Consider the following 15,787-nt stretch of genomic DNA (forward strand, 5'->3'; position numbering starts at 1 on the left):
GGGGGGGGCAGGGGGGGTCTCCGGGGCTGCAGGGCCGTTGGGGGGTGGCTGGTGCCACTAGGTCAGGCGGGGCCAGGGCGAGAGCCGAGACTGGCGCGGGTCGTCTGTCTCAGCCCTCGGCCCCGAGGGAGGGGCTCCGGCGGCTTCGCGGGTGTCCAGCCTGGGTTTGCGGCCGCGGCAGGCGACTGGTTTCAGTGCCCCCCCGGCCCACCTCAAGCGGGGCAGAGGCCTGGGCCGAGCACGGGGTGTGTTGTGTCCCCGCGGTGTGAGTTGGAGCCTCGTGAGGACAGGCGGTGGGCGTGCCGGCCTGCACTGGGGCCCGGACGCCGCCCCCCATGCCCCCGTCCCTCCGGCCTGGCCGGGGCAGCAGGGGAGCGGAACTTGGGGCCTGAGCCCCATAAAGCTGGGGTGGCCTTTACTGCCTGCCTTTGTTGTCAGCTGCCCACAGCAACAGCCGTTAAAGCGGCCTCCCCCCGGCAGCCGGGGGCCCTGCACATCCCCCTTTACGGCCTCGAACAATACCCTGGCCCCACGGGGGTCTGACTGGGCCCTGCCACAGGCCTGTCCACCCACCATTTGGCCTGGGGGCTAACAGCTCCCCCACCTAGCCAGCTGCCAGGTCTCGGGGGAGCTGGTCTCCATCCTGAGCCTCAGTTTCCCCGCCTGGGATACAGGGATCACGACGGTTCCTGGAGCTCCAGGTGAAGCTGTCGTGTTTATGGTGAGCCGTCCTCGCGGATGGGAGGACTGAGGCACGAGGGGCACTGAGGTCTCTCGGGACCGGGTCCAGGGAGGTTCAGGCAGGGTGGACACCAACCCCCCCCCCAACCCCCTCCCCAGGTCAGGATCTCAACAGATGTTGCCGCCTATCAGGAGGGGCCTGTGTGCGCGGCCGTAGCAATGACCACAGACTGTGAGACTGAAAACAGCAGGAATTTGTTTTCCTGAATTCTGGAGCCAGATGTCCGAGATCCAGGTGGGGCAGGGCCATGCTCCCCCGCGGCTCCAAGGAGGGTCTTTCCTGCCTCTTGCCGCCTCTGGTGTGGCCGGCGGCCCCTGGCGTCCCTCAGTTGTGGCCTCGTCCTCACACGGCCTTCTCTGTGGCTGTGTCTCTTCTCCTAGAAGGACACGTGTTGTGGGATTAGGGCCACCCTATCCCGAGTACGACCTCAGCTTAACCGACCACATCCTCCACGACCCCATTTCCAGATAAGATTGCACAGGTGGGGGTTCGGGTGGAGGTGAACCTGGGGACACCTGCTGTCTCCAGCGAGACTCCAAAACGTGGTGATGCCCCTCTGCCCAGGCTGGCCCACCCTGAGGCAAGTCAGGGATCACCGAACGACCATTTATTCACCGACTGCCGTGTGCTTGACCCCACCTAGACACTAGTGACAAACCACACGAAGCCCCCACATCCCACACGAGCGAGTGGGCCGACAGGAGACCCGACCGGTGTGTAGTCCCACGGGGCGTGGTGCAGGAAGGGTCAGGGAGGAGAGTGGGTGTGAGGTCCCAGGAGGGGGGTGTGCGTGGCAGGGTGTGTGGGCGGGAGAGGCGGGGACGGGGCAGGGGAGGATGGCCGAGGTCCACCTGCAGGCCACACACCCTCAGGCAGGGGGAGGCGTGGGGCCTCCCTGACCACCATAAATCAGCACAGGAATGTAGCTGGCCAGCCTGGCTGGGGCAGGGCAGAGACAAAGACTCAGCCTGGACCACCCCGGCCTGTGCCCGGAGGCCCCGCGTTGTCGTCTCTGTTCCACCGATGGGGGAACCAAACCCCAGAGAGGGGAGGGAGGCTGAGGGGCGGCCAGCCCCGGAGACCCTGCCTCCGAAGCCCCCGGGGATGTGGCAGGCGGCAGGCGCTGGGCGTTGGCGTGTTCTTGGGCCCTAATGATGGACTGTCCCAGCCGGGGCTGATTGGTGGTTTCAAGGCCCCCCACGGGCCGGATCCCTCTGGGTCCATTCCCCAGGGCTTAACGTGAAGGTTGCTCTTTGCCGCCGCCCCCCTCCAACTCCACTCTCCAGTCACCTCTGCTGCCGGCCCCTGGGAGCAGGTGGTCAATGCAGCCGGGGACCCCCGAGCCCCTCACCCAATGACTGGAGAGCCCAGGGCAGAGTCTGGGCCGAAGGGCCCTGACATTCCCAGGCTCTGGGTTCTCGCCTGCCTCTGGGCCCCAATTTCCTCATCTACAAAACAGCCGCCTCTCGGGGGGCAGCTCCAGGATGTGGCCTCTGCGTGCTGGCTGTCTGCACCGGCGTTGTCTGTCTGGGACGAATGGTGTCTCCCAAGTGACATGTCAAGACCCAGCTCCCGGCCCGAGAACGAGCTCCTGTGGGGAGCAGGGTCTTTGCAGGTGTCGTTAGTTAAGGGGGAGACGAGGGGGCCCAATCCAGTGGGGGGTGTCCTCAAAGAAGCAGGGTTCCGACAGGTGCACGGAGGAGCCCGTGGAGGTGCTGGAGGGACACCTGGGGCTCCAGGAGCGGGCCAGCAGGAGGGACCCGCCTCAGGAGACCCCTGGGTCTGGGCGCTGCCCTTCAGGGCTGCAGGAGACTCAACCTTTGTTCTAAGGGGCCCAGCATGTGGCTTGGGGGCGGCCAACCGCCATGGGAGACACACGCAGGTACCTGTGTCTTCATCTGAACCTGGGGCCTCAGGACCTCGGACCTGCCTCTGCCGGCCGCCCCTCAGTGGGGATGTGGCGCCCGTGCCCAAGCGCTGACACCGGCTGACCCTTCCCCTCCCTGACCCCACAGCTCTACGAACTGGACGGGGACCCCAAGAGGAAGGAGTTCCTGGACGACTTGTTCAGCTTCATGCAGAAGCGAGGTGAGGCTCGCCCACGGGGGTCCTGGGGACTGGCGCCTGCTTGGCAGTCGGGTCTGATGGGGGAGGCACAGGTGGGAGCGTCTAAGGGGTAGGTCCTTGGGTAGGAGGTGTCTGGTCCCCAGCCCAGAACCGTCAGGTCAGGCCTTTTTTTTGCTGCCGAGACCCATGGTGTGATGGAGTCCTGGCTCCCAGGGACCCCCGGCCACCGCCCCCAGGGTCCCCTGCAGCAGAGCCGGCCTCCAGGGAGCAGAGGTGGACGGCCAGGAGGGCAGCTGGGCCCCGGGACAATAGGATAGAAGTTCCTCGGGTTGGCTTCACGGCCTTCGTGGTCTTGACACTGGTGTTCCGTGGCTGCTGGTGCAAGGCCAGTCCCGGCCCCTCCCCTGTGCCTACGGGGGCGGGGCGGGGGGGGGGTGCTCAGTTCCCCCGTCTGTAAGAGGGGCCAGGAACAGTTGCCACTGTGTGGCGGCACCCCACACATGCTGAGCACAGGGCTGCATTTATGAAGTGCCAACAGCGTACCGGGCCAAGCCCCCGCCTCTGCAGCCCGTCCCACCCCCTGGGTCTGGGGTGTAGTGGATGCCGAACACGGCCCGGCCGGGAAATGCCTGGTGACCGAGGCCTGCAGAACAGGAAGATGACCGGGAGCAAAGGCCCAAGGGTCAGGGACCGGTCTGGGTGCACGTCCCCAGACCCCAGGGGGTCCCCCGCACCCCCACGCGTGGCCTCGGCCTCGGCTCTGAGCTGCCACGGGGCGAGAGGCCTGGCCGGCCGGGGGCCCTGAGGGCACCCACTGCACAGCGGAGCTCATTCCTCTGCCTGTTAGACAGCCCGCCTCGTGGGCCGTTCAGGGAAGGAAACTGAGGCCGGGGAGGGGATGCATCCTCCGAGCCCTGAGGCAGGAAGGGGCGGGCCCAGCTGGGGTGCTGCAGGGTCCACCTGGGGCCGCCGCAGGGGCTGGCCGCCGCTGGCTTTGTCCAGGGCCTCTTTGCGCCCCTCCCTCTCGAACAGCCTCTGTAAACACAGGCCCAGCCGCCCAGCCGGAAGGGAAGGGCAGGGGGCTGCGGCCTTCGCATTAACCCCTCCCGTGCCGGGGCTGGGGGAATCCAGACCCGGTCCTGGGGTGGGGGCCCCCTCCTTGTTATCACTGAGACCAGTCACATCCAGGGCCCGCTGCCCACCGTGTGGTCAGAGAGATCCTCCCCCACTCGCTTTATCGACCCGTCCACACCTGCCGGAGCCCCCCTCCCCTCCCCCCCCACCCCCCGCCCCCACCACCCTGCCGTGGGGCCCCGAGCTCCCCGGCCCAGAGCCCACTCATCCCGCCGGAGACTGGGCCTGGTGTCCTGGAGGTCGGGAAGTACCGTGAGCCGCCCTTGGGTATGGGTGAGGCGGGGGCCACACGGACCGTGAGGGTCGGCGTCCAGCTCTGCCATCCTCGCCGAGCCGGGCTCCCCTGGAGGGCAGGGAGCGACAAACTCCTCTGCAACCCTCAGAACCCAGCCCCAAGTGCCCCTTTCCCTTGCCATCTTCTTGGACCCTCCCCTTCTGTAACTGGCAGGCTTTGGGGCTGAGAGTGCGTTAGACCCCTCCCCCCTGGGCCCCGGACACCATGCCCTGCATCCCACAAGCCCTCCTTCGCTCCAGACCCAGAGAAAGTAGTTTTTTTTTTCACGTCACAAAGAAGGCTCTGAGAATTCTCTGGGGGCTGGGAATGCGAGAGGGGTCCTGGCTGCGCCCCCCCCTCCTGCTGTTTCCTTGAAGACCTCCCCACCCTCCTTATCTCCCTGCTGCCCCCAGTGCCCCGTCCTCCACCGGTGCCTCTCTGCTCTCCACCCTGCTCCTTCTGTAAACATCCGTCCAGGCCCCGTGCAGAGCCAGGGCGTGGGGTCCCCAGAGGATCTTTTGTGTGATTCTTTCTGTTCTTTCTCAGTGCAGAGCCTGAACCAATGTCCCAGGTGGGCCGGGGCTGGGTGAGCCCCTGACACTTGTCGCTTTTTCCTCTCTCCCTGTCGGGGGGGGGGGGGGAGGGGGGGGGGTCTGAGATCCAGCTTTCTCCACCCTCTCCGGGTTGTCCTCAGTTAGTGGGGGTTTTGAAACCTGGAAAGGACAGAAGTGGCAGGAGGTGACCCCAGAGCATCTGGCTCTGGGGCCCAGGAACCAGGGTCCCAGGAGTGTGGACCGGCTGGCCCCTCACGAGAAGCTGGGCTGGCCCTTCTCCGGGAGCCACAGCCCGGGGCCTCCGTTTGCCCATCTCTGGGGTGCGGCGACGTGCCCTGTAGGCTGTGACGCGGGCCGGTCACATCTCACCGTTGTTTCCTGAGCCCCCGCCGTGTGCCAGCCTGGGCTCCAGGGGATCTGAGCCGGGCGACCCCAGCTGACCAGGACAGCAGCCAGGGGCCAGATGTTAGAGCTGGGTTTCCGCGGCAGGGAGAGTCGAAACGGGGGGCTTCTCCACCCTCGGCCGAGAAGGTGCCAGACAGGCTGGGCCACGGGCTTCTGCATCAGGGGCAGCAGCAGTTATGAGGGTCAGTGTGGGTGGAAAAGGGGACCAGCCCGCCACCCCGCTCTCTCAGCTGAAGGGTGGATTAGCCAAGTGCTGCCTCCTCACGGCTGCAAACCCCTGGGAAGCCCGGGACCCGGAGGGCACCTGCCTCGGGGACGCAGGCGGGTTGTTTTGGCCACTGTGCTTGTCGATGGAGCCACACTCACAAGGGCCATGTTTCTCACACACGTCCCCAGGTTGGCCCCGCAGCCTGTCCCGGGTCTCTGTACCCCCGGGTGAGCCTCTGATGGAGACACGGGCCTCCTTGTGCTCTCTCAAGGGGGGGTTCCCCCGGCGATTCTACCCCCAGGAGACACATGGATGTCTGTGGTTGTCATGACTGGAGAGCTCCTGACCTCCAGGGGGCGGGGCCGGGGAGCTGCTGAGGCCCCGCAGAGGATATCCTGCCCCCGTGTGCCCGCGACAGGAGAGACCTCTCTGGACAGGCGCGTTGGCTGTACACGTGCCGTCTGCTGCGCCTGTGGCTCTGCCCCCCCCCCCCCACTAACCTGCACTCCCTGCCCCGCGCCTGCAGGGACGCCCGTGAACCGCATCCCCATCATGGCCAAGCAGGTGCTTGACCTGTTCATGCTGTACGTGCTGGTGACGGAGAAGGGCGGCCTGGTGGAGGTCATCAACAAGAAGCTGTGGAGGGAGATCACCAAAGGCCTCAACCTGCCCACGTCCATCACCAGCGCTGCCTTCACCCTGCGGACCCAGTGAGTGCCCGCCGGCGCCCCGCATAGGGGAGGCAGGAGGGGCGGGAGGGGCCGGGGCGGCCGCGGAGAGCCAGTCCTGATGTCAGGGTGCGGGTTGAGGACGGTCCGCCTCGAGCTCACTCGGCTGGGTGGCGGGATTGGCGAGGGCGGTCCTGGGGGGGCCCCCGGCGCCATCCTGCCCCTGCCCCTGCCGCAGGTACATGAAGTACTTGTATCCCTACGAGTGTGAGAAGCGCGGCCTCAGCAACCCCAACGAGCTGCAGGCGGCCATCGACAGCAACCGGCGGGAGGGCCGGCGCCAGAGTTTCGGGGGCTCCCTGTTCGCCTACTCGCCGGGCGGGGCCCACGGCATGCTGTCCTCGCCCAAGCTGCCCGTGCCCTCCCTGGGCCTGGCCGCCAGCACCAACGGCAGCTCCATCACCCCGGCCCCCAAGATCAAGAAAGGTAAGGGCCGCGCGTCCCTGGGGCCCGGACCCCATTCTGCTCCGGGCCCCGGGCTTTCTGACCCCCTCTGGGTACTGCGCCCCCCAGTGGGCGTGACTAAGCCGGGCCCTTCTCCCCACCCCAGAGCAAGCAGACATCACTAATCGTTCAGGATCGGGCACAGTTTCCCAGCCCGTGCCCGCGGCAGACATTACTAATCGAGCACCGCTTCCGCAGTCCGAGCTGCTGCACCCGTTTCTGACCGGGCGCCCGGTTCCTTCCCAATCCCTTGGCCGGTGTTACTAGCAAATTACTGTAGCGTCGCCCGAGTTCTGCCTGTGGGCGGCAGTATTGACGGCCGGAGTTTTTCCAGTCCCTTGCCCACGGCAGACCTTACGAGCTGATTGCTGAATTCTTTTCCCTTTGAGCTTCAGGACCTTCTCAACACTGTCCAGCAGGGACGGTCACGGGTGTGGTGTGGGCCCACCCCACTGGCCGTTCAACCTTCCCCGAATCTAGTGCTGGGTGTGTCTGGGCAGCTCACTGGCCCCTCCTGGGCCCAGCTTTCTTGCTGGGGAAACGGGAAAGCGATCCCTTCTTTGTGGGTTTGTGGAAGGAGAGCCTTGGGTGTGTCTGGCCCCCAGCAGGCAGCGGGCCCAGTTTTCGAATGCCTGGTAGGGAGCCCCCCATTCGTGGCAGGCACCACCAGCCGATCACAACCTTCTCACCCAGCGAGCCTCTGAATCCTTCCTAGCACAGAAACACCAACGGCACACGTGGCGGTGCGGCCTCAAGCAGGCAAAGCCCCCTGCGTGTCTCTCACCTGCCACCTGGGCTGGGACTCCCTGCCTCCTGGGGTGGCCGGGGGATCCAGCGTGATCCCCACGACTTAGGCCTGGTCAGATCCTAGGCGAATGGGGTCCCGCTAGCGTCACTCAGCCCTCTGTGGACCTCAGTTTACCTACCCCCACCCCTGGGGAGCTCCGGTGATGCCCACGAGTCAGTATAAACGTCCGCCGGGCGTGAGGCCTCATGCGGGAGCTGGGGAGGTGCTGGCCGGCAGGGAGAAGGGTTTTCTGATGGCTGAGGTGGTGTTGGAGTGAGCCCAGAAGACGGGGACAAAGGAGAGAGTGCCAAAGACCCTGGCAGGGGCGGGGGGGGGGGGGGGCGCCCCCCCCCCCCCGCCCACCCGCCCACCGCCCAGCATGCAGGCAGCGCCGGGACAGGCATGGGCAGAAGAGTCGGGAGAAGAAGAGACAGCAGGTCACGGTGGGACCAGCGGGTAGAAACTGCGATGGGGACATTTGCTTCGACCACAGAGGAGGTGAATGGTTGGCAGCGGGTTCTGGGTTCGAGTCCCAGCTCCGCGCCCCCCACCCCCACCCCCTGTGGCTTTGGCAACATTTCCACATCCTCCGAGCCGCCTCCCCCGTGAAGCAGCCGTAAGAGGGTGGAGGCAGGCGCGCGAGTGTCGAGACAGCCTCTCGAGGCGGTTCTCGAGCGGAGCGCGTCAGACGAGACACGTGGCGCTTCCCAGCTGCTCCAACTAGTGCCGTCCGCAGCAAGTGCTGTGACAGCGTCTCTGTGCGACGTCCGTGCTGGATGCGACTGTGACACTGTCGTTCCCGTCGCGGCGGTACCCGGTGTCAGGCTGACCTTAGATCTGGCAGCGCTCGCCTGCTTCTGCGGAGAGGACGTGCGCACCCCGTGGGCGGAGGTGTCCAGGCGCATGCGCGCTCCTGCCGCGGGCGGAGGGCCGCACCCGGCCGCTGCGGGTCCCTCTTGCCCACCGACTCTTCTTCTCTCCCGTCTAGAGGAGGACTCGGCCATCCCTATCACGGTGCCCGGCCGCCTGCCGGTCTCCCTGGCGGGTCACCCTGTGGTGGCCGCCCAGGCGGCAGCGGTGCAAGCAGCGGCGGCCCAGGCGGCCGTGGCGGCCCAGGCGGCCGCCCTGGAGCAGCTTCGGGAGAAGCTGGAGTCGGGGGAGCCGCCTGAGAAGAAGATGGCCCTCGTGACTGAGGAACAGCAGCGGCTTGTGCAGCGGGCCCTGCAGCAGAACTTCTTGGCCATGACGGCCCAGCTGCCCATGAGCATCCGCATCAACAGCCAAGGTACCAACCCGGTGCCCGAACCCTCCCTGCTGCGTGCTCCCGTAACAAAGTAAAGGCCTCGTAGTCGACATATGTAAAGAGTGCCTGCAAATCAATAAGAAAAAAAAAAAAAAGCTAACCCCATAAAAGACCCGGGCAGCGGTGACGAGTAGTAAGTTCATGTGGAAAGCCGACTCGGGGATCTGAGTGTTAGCGAGGAGACGCCCGTCGGAGTTTGATAGTATCGAATGTCGGTCAGGATACAGGAACGTGGGCCCACCCGGTCTTGCTGGTGGGAGTCTAAGGAGGTGACAGTTGGGCAACCTCTTCCCAAAATAGAAAACATTCTTGCCCTGCGACCCAGTGGTTCTCCTGGGATCTGCCGCAGACGCTCCAGGAAGCACACGTAGCCGAGGGCGCTTCCCTGCGGTCACTGGCGTGATCCTGCTTGTGATAGTGGAGCCTTGAATCCACTCGTGTGTCCATCAGCAGGGGATGGAACGAGTCAAGTCTAGACGGCTCTGTGGCCGTTAAGACCCGTCATCGTGAGAAAAGCCAGTTTTAGGCAGATACGTTCTTCCTCGGTAAATATTTATTGACTACCTACCGTGTGTGCCGGTGACAGATCCGGTCCGCGCTCGGTGACTCGTGAAGTCCAGCGGGGGTGACGGAAGCAGGCCCTCGCACAGACGCATGTGTGACTGCAGATGGCCGTGTTTCTTCTTCCCACAGCCTGCGAGAGCCGCCAGGACTCGGCTGCGAACTTGACCAGCCCCAATGGCAGCAACAGTATTAGCATGTCGGTGGAGATTAACGGGATCATGTACACAGGTAGGACCAGCCGGGCCCCACGCCGTCCTTGGGCGCTTGTCTCCCCGTTAACTCGGGAGCCCTGGGTCGCCCCTATCCCCCGGGCCGGTCGGCCGGAGCCCATAGCAGACCGCAGCGAGGTAGTCCGCACGGCATCCGTAGCACGGTGCTGGGCACACGGCAGCTGCTCAGAAGGCAGACCCCTTGTCGCATTCTTCCTATGGCAGGTGGTATTGACGAGTTCCTTCTCAACAACCCGAGTAGTCAGCCGGGAGCTCCCACGGGCCACCAGGAGGTGCCGTGGACACAGAGGGGCTCCGCTGCTAAGGGAGGGCGACTCCCAGGGACGGAGAAGGGGGGGACCTGTGGCCTCCCTGTCCCCACAGCCCCCGTGGGTGACTTTGTGGGGTGTCAGTGCTCAGGACCTTTCGACTCGGTGACGTGTTTCTCCTCCTGTCCTCGCGTTAGGAGTGCTGTTTGCTCAGCCACCGTCCGCTCCCAGCAAAGGCGGTGGTGGTGGCAGCCGGGGAGGGACCAGCGGGACCAGCGGGACCAGCAGCAGCACGGGCAGCCAGGCCGGGCCGGCGGGCTTGTCCACACCTGCCACGTCTTCTACCTCAAATAACTCATTGCCTTAACCGCACCACTCCCCACCTGCCACCCCCTGGCCCCTGCCTGGGTGGGGGGTCGAGGTGGGCCACGCAGGGGCCGGGACGGCGGAAGATACGGGTGGGGAGGGGAGGTATCCACAAAGGAGCCACAGCTAACGCCAAAAAGAAAAGAAAAAAATATATACATATATATATATAAAGAAAATTTAATAAAACAGGGGAAAACCAAGGAACACTTGAATTACTCAGGTTTCGGACATTCAGAGACACGAATTGTGAGAACAGCAAAGGAAATCAGAAAAGAGAGAGGCATGTGTCTCCTAGGCTTTCCTGCAGCCCTGCCGGACCGACCGACCGACTGGGGTCTGGGGTCTGGGGTGTGTTTGGACCAGTTGCCATGGGAGGCCAATCCTGTTTACCTCATACATCTCTGCACTGTGTGTTTTCATTTTTGTCTTTTTTTTTTTTTTTTTGCCTTTTTTTTTTTTTTTTCCCATTCATCACACACCACACCCAGCTCCTTGTGTTGAATGAAACCCCTGAGCCACGATCAGTAGAGTTTTTTTTCTCGTTGCTTTTTGGGAACTTTTTTTTTTTTTTTTTTTTTTTTTTAAGAAACAGTGATACTCAAACTCTATAGGGTTTTTAAGAGGTTTCGGGGTTTTGTTTTGTAAATAATCTATTTTATTCTTGGGGGAGGAATCAAACCTTAGGAAAAGGATATATATATATATATATCTATATATTTGTGTTCATTCAGGGAAACTGGACTTGAAAATGCAAAAAAAAAAAAAAAAAAAGAAGAAAAGTAATACCCTTTTTATTTTCCCATAACTGATTCGGGTTCCTTGTGCATTTCCTGTAGCGCAGTGGGCAGCTGGCAGGCCCAGAGCCAGGAGAAGTGATGAACTCAGGTGCTACGGGGGGCGGGGGGGGGTGGGGTGGGGGCGGGCGTGAATTCAGACCGGTGACCGGCGAGGCGACCGTGACATCCGTGGTCTTGTCTGTTCGCTGTGCTTTTCGTGCTGGCGCTGCAGAGGCCGGAAGTCTTAAGTAGAAGGCGCAGGGTGAAGGACCTCGGCGTGGGAGGGGGCTCCCTCCACCTGTCCAGCCCCCCGGGCTCCTGTCTCAGGGATGAATGTGGCCTGGGGGCTCCCGAGTGAAAGGGCTACTCCGGGAGATTATCCATACTGGGGACCGGGTGAGCCGGGCTTAGCTCAGGGCGAGGTTTTTGGGGCCACGGCATCCTGAACCCCCCCACCCCCCCAATTCTCTTCTCCTTAACTGTCGCCTTTTTCTCTCTTGGCCCCTTTTGCTTGGGGCCACACCTCCCTGCAGGAACTAAAGTAACTGAATGGAGACCACACCAGGTCCCCACACGCCCCGTCCTCCTGGTTAGAAGGTGGGTGTCGGGGGGGGGGCACCGCTGGAGGGAGGGGGTTATTGCAGTGGCTGGTGATGGGCCTCAGGAGGCGGCAGTGTCTGCCCCAGGCGGGTCTGGGGACTTTCTTGGCTGCCCTGCCGTCCCGTGTCCCCGTGGACCAGGTGATGTTTGGTAGTGTTTTCACACGGTGCGGGATTTTCGTTTGCGGAGGGGGTGGCTCGGCTGTTCCCGGGGCGAGGCTGTACTCTCTACTTGGGCTCAGGAGCCCAGCTTCAGGAGGCTGAGGGGCAGTGCCAGCCTGGCAGCCTCCCAGCTTCCCCCACCCAGGCATCACCCTGTAGCCTTGGAGACCTGGGGGCAGGGGGAGGTCCTGAGCCCCCCAGGTCTGGGTTTTCTGTTATGTGGGGCTTTGGTGTGTGTTTGGAAGGCAACCCCTTTCTTTGGGATATCTCAGGGTCATTGACACCCCCACACCCCACCCTTTCAGGAGTGGGTGGCAGGAGTGGGGTTTCCTCTCTGCTTTTCCTTCTAGAAGGTTCTGCCCTTCCCGTCTGTCACTGCAGCAGCACAATCATTGTGGGAGGGGGATCCCTTGTCCCCGGGCACAGTCGGGCTCCACGCGAGAACCTGGGAGCCCCTGCCCCTTCTCTCCTCCCGCCCCGAACTGCCCCGTGGGCGCCCTGGGCCCACGTGGAGGGGGGGGGGGGCGGTCTGCAGCGCCTTCTTCCTACCTCAGGTCTGACTCTTGATGCCAAAACCCATGCCCGGGCCTGGCCCTCTGCGGCTGGCCCAGGGTCTCCGCAGGGACGTGCACCTGTCCCCTCGACTCCCCCCCCACCCCCGCCCGTGGGGCCCCTCCCCCTGGAAAGCCTGTGCACCCGCTTTGTTCGTGCGTGTGCCGTGTGTCCACGTGTATCTTGTGGGTGGTGTGGCCTCCCGGATGTAACGCAGGGTGTGGCCCGCTGTTCCAGTGGTGACTGTAGGGACAGGTGGGGGCGGGGCTTGGGCGGGGCTCGGGGCCGGGTCCCACCCTCCAGGCCACAGCCGGGGCGGCCCTCCCCTGCCTCTGCCTTAGGTACCCGCGTTCAGCCGCCTGCCACTGCGGTCTCTGGGCTTAGGGAAGGGGAGGCTTTCTGGGGTGCGGATGGGCACCCCCTTATGCAAACGCGGGTGGGGATGGGGGCGGCTGTGTCCTGGCTGGTGCACTGTTCGTTCCAGAGGGGGTGGACCCCAGACTCAGGGCGGAGAGGGGCTCCCTGGGGCTGTCTTGCTGGAGGTGTTGCTTCTAGAATCTTCCGTGCGCCCACCCCCGAGCTGGGGGCGGGCAGGCGCGGTAGTCTCCATTCCTCTGCATTTGTAAACCCATTTTCACTGTATCACTTTTGCCCACTGTCTCCTTTTTTCCCCCTTAACTTTGTTTCTGCGGTTTTTCTTGGCAAACATGAATTCAGCCTTTCATTCCTGACAGAAATTTCAGTTTCTCTGGGGTTTGTCAGACGGCGTGGGTACCGCGCCAGGACTCAGGTTAAAGTGAAAAAAACTTCCAAAAAAAAAAAAAAAAAAAAGGTTTAAAACGACTCTACCTCTGGCCGGGCCCGGCCTGTCGCGCCCTGGTAAGACTTCAGTGTTTGCAGAACATTCAGGTATTAAAAGGGAAAAAAAAAAAAAAAAAAAAGAAAAAAAACCAAAAAAAAAAAAAAAAAAGGAAAGAAAGAAAAAAAAGGTGTGTGATTTTGAAATTTAAAAGAACACTGAAAGTTTACATTTTATAACATTATTATGCAGATTGTATTTAAACTTCAAAAATATTTAAGACAATTGTAACCCTGTAAAGCTGATGAGGTATTAAAACAAGACAAAACACTTCTGACTTTTAACAGAAATTGTGTCCTGTGGTGGTTTTTTTCGTGGGGGGGGGGGGACATCAGAGGTTGTCACACTGGGGAGCTCCTGGCACCAAGGGGTGGGGCCCAGGAGCCCCCCGCCCCCAAATGCCAGCTGTGTCCAGGGGACGGGCCCTGGCTAAGCCGTTCCTCAGCATCCCCCTTCTAAGAGTGGGTGTGTGGCCATATGCACGTCCCTGGGGACCTGGTGGTACAAAGGCTGTTTTAGGGATTGGGGGGGGGACCTCAGTGGCAGGGCCGGGCCCCCCCGCCCGGCCCCCGGGCCCCCCCCCCCCCACTGTCACTGTGGGATTTCTAACCTAGGCCCCCTGGGTGCGGCCTTCTCTGCCAGTCCCTCATCCGTCTGGAAACTTCCGCAGCACTCTGCCTTGTGTTTCTGCTGCCTCTGCTTCTGGGCCACCCGGGGCGCCCCTCAGCTGGACTGGCCGGACGCGTGTGGGGTGCCCGCGTGGAGTCCCCCACCCCCACTGGAGCAGGGCCCAGCCTGCCCCCACCTGCCTTTCCGCCCTCTGTGCTTCGGCTCGAGGTTTCACGTTGTAGGATTCCTTGGTGCGGCCTGAGAAACCAGACCCCAGGGGTGGGGTCGGGCCTCCGCACAGACGGAAGGGGGCCCCTGGGCGCCCTGCCTCCGAACCCAAACCACACTGGCTCCGCAGCTTTGTGGCCGGGAGAGATTTTCTGGGACGTCCGCTCCATTCGCCCTCGTGACACCCGCACACAGGCTGTGCCGGGCTCAAGGTCAGCGAGGCCTGCAGCGGGCACGCCCCACCTCCCCCTGGCCGGCCCCTCCCGCCCGGGTCAGCACCCCAAGGCCGCACCAGGAACGGGGGACAGCCAGCCGCCCCTCCGGTCCGAGCTGGCGGTTGCCCCGGTTTATCCACGCGCTTTCCGCACCTGCTAGAAGTGAGTCAGCTGTTCATCCTGGGCCCAGCCTCCATGGGCCTGGGGGGCCAGGAGAGGTCGGAGGACAGGTCACCCACCTTCCTCCAGGGCCCCTCCCCCTCACACACCGGAGATCAAGAAAAATCCTTTAAAACGGGAAAACACTCCTTCTTGCAAACTGGCCCAGCCGGTGCCCCCCTTCATTCCTCCGCTGAAGAGCCCCTGAGGTCACACGGCCCCTGGGGGACCAGGGAGGCGGCAGGCCCCGGCACTGCCCGCCCCGCCTCCCAGAACCCGGCGGCCTCTGTCCCCCTGGCCTCCCGCTCCGCGCCTGTGAGGAGGCCGAGGCCGGGGAGGCTCCTGGAGGTAACGTGGGGACCCGCGTCCAGCCAGCAGAGCTGAGGGAACCTGCAAGGCACCAGGAAGGGATGCCTGAGCGAGAGGTTTTCACCGAGTCCTCTGCCTTCCCTCCCACCACGTGTGGCCCGGACGGGGCTGCCCTGGGAAGGGGCCTGGGGGCCAGGACGCCAGAAAGGGGGGTCGGTTTGTTTCTTCAGTGTGTACCCACTGCCTACAAACAGGAGGTGCCCAATAATGAAAAAATAATAACGAACGAGAACTCGGGGCTTAGGGGCACCTGCACGGCTCAGTCGATTAAGCGTCCGGCTCCTGATTTCCACTCAGGTTACGATCTCACGGTTCGGGGGACTGAGCCCCGTGTCCGGCTCTGTGCTGACAGGGTGGAGCCTGCTTGGGATTCTCTCTCTCTCTCCCTCCGCCCCTCCCTCGCTCCCTTGCGCTCTCCTTCTCTCAAAAACAAAAAAGAATTCAGGGCTTACTGGGGTGGCGGTGGGGGAACCGTATCTGTGCCTCGGTTTCCCCCATCCTGCTTCTGCCCCTCTAGCCACACACTACAGACTTGGATTTGGGACCAGGCATCCAGCTGGCACCAAGGAGGTCTGGCGACAGGGGTGGTCCCTGGACAACCCCCCCCCCCCCCCCCCCCCCCCCAAAGTGTGGCTGTAGCCTTTCTCTTCCGACACAACTGGTCTGTCCTCATTCCACGCTGGCTGGGCTGGGGGTGGGGTGACCTCTGACCTCCTGGGAGGAGAGGAGGGGGAAGGAGGCCTGTGAGGGGCCAGGACTGAGATCCAGCTGTCGCCTGGGCCTGCCCCTGCCTGAGTGCCAGCAACCAGCACCCTCCGGGCATCAAGCCCCCTCACACTCTGGCACCCGTCTGCACAGTTGGTGTTTTCTGCAACCCACATCTGCTGGGCCTGCCCCTGTGTCCTGGATCCCAGGGATCTGGAGGCTTCCAGGCCAGACTTCCTGGAAGCAGACGCAGACCCAGGACCCAGATCCCACAGCTACGGGAAACTACAGTCGCTGCAGTGGCTGTGCATGTGGGGAAACTGAGGCCCAGAACTTCACAGTGATTCGCCTCACAGCTCAGAAGTGCAGGTTCAAGGGGCGCCTGGGTGGCGATCGAGTGTCCGGACTATGGCTCAGGTCACGACGATCTCTCGGTTCATGAGTTCAAGCCCCATGTCGGGCTCTGTGCTGACAGCTCAGAGCCTGGAGCCTGCGTT

General features: G+C 63.2%; 1 protein-coding gene across 6 annotated transcripts in view; it reads left to right on the top strand.

Moving 5' to 3' along the window:
* Window positions 1–12,977, top strand: part of ARID3A (AT-rich interaction domain 3A) — a 32,206-nt gene extending 19,229 nt beyond the window's left edge. For all 6 annotated transcript variants that reach the window (XM_040461905.1, XM_040461908.1, XM_040461909.1 and 3 more), the window contains 6 exons: window positions 2,758–2,830; window positions 5,911–6,094; window positions 6,291–6,538; window positions 8,332–8,628; window positions 9,340–9,438; window positions 9,886–12,977. In XM_040461905.1, the coding sequence (XP_040317839.1) occupies window positions 2,758–2,830; window positions 5,911–6,094; window positions 6,291–6,538; window positions 8,332–8,628; window positions 9,340–9,438; window positions 9,886–10,055 (1,071 nt within the window). In that variant the 3' untranslated portion in view covers window positions 10,056–12,977. The remainder of the gene's footprint in view (window positions 1–2,757; window positions 2,831–5,910; window positions 6,095–6,290; window positions 6,539–8,331; window positions 8,629–9,339; window positions 9,439–9,885) is intronic.
* Window positions 12,978–15,787: the final 2,810 nt, after the last annotated feature.

Source organism: Herpailurus yagouaroundi, unplaced genomic scaffold (genome assembly GCF_014898765.1).
Source record: "Herpailurus yagouaroundi ecotype Mexico unplaced genomic scaffold, PumYag 295, whole genome shotgun sequence".
Taxonomy (NCBI): domain Eukaryota; kingdom Metazoa; phylum Chordata; class Mammalia; order Carnivora; family Felidae; genus Herpailurus; species Herpailurus yagouaroundi.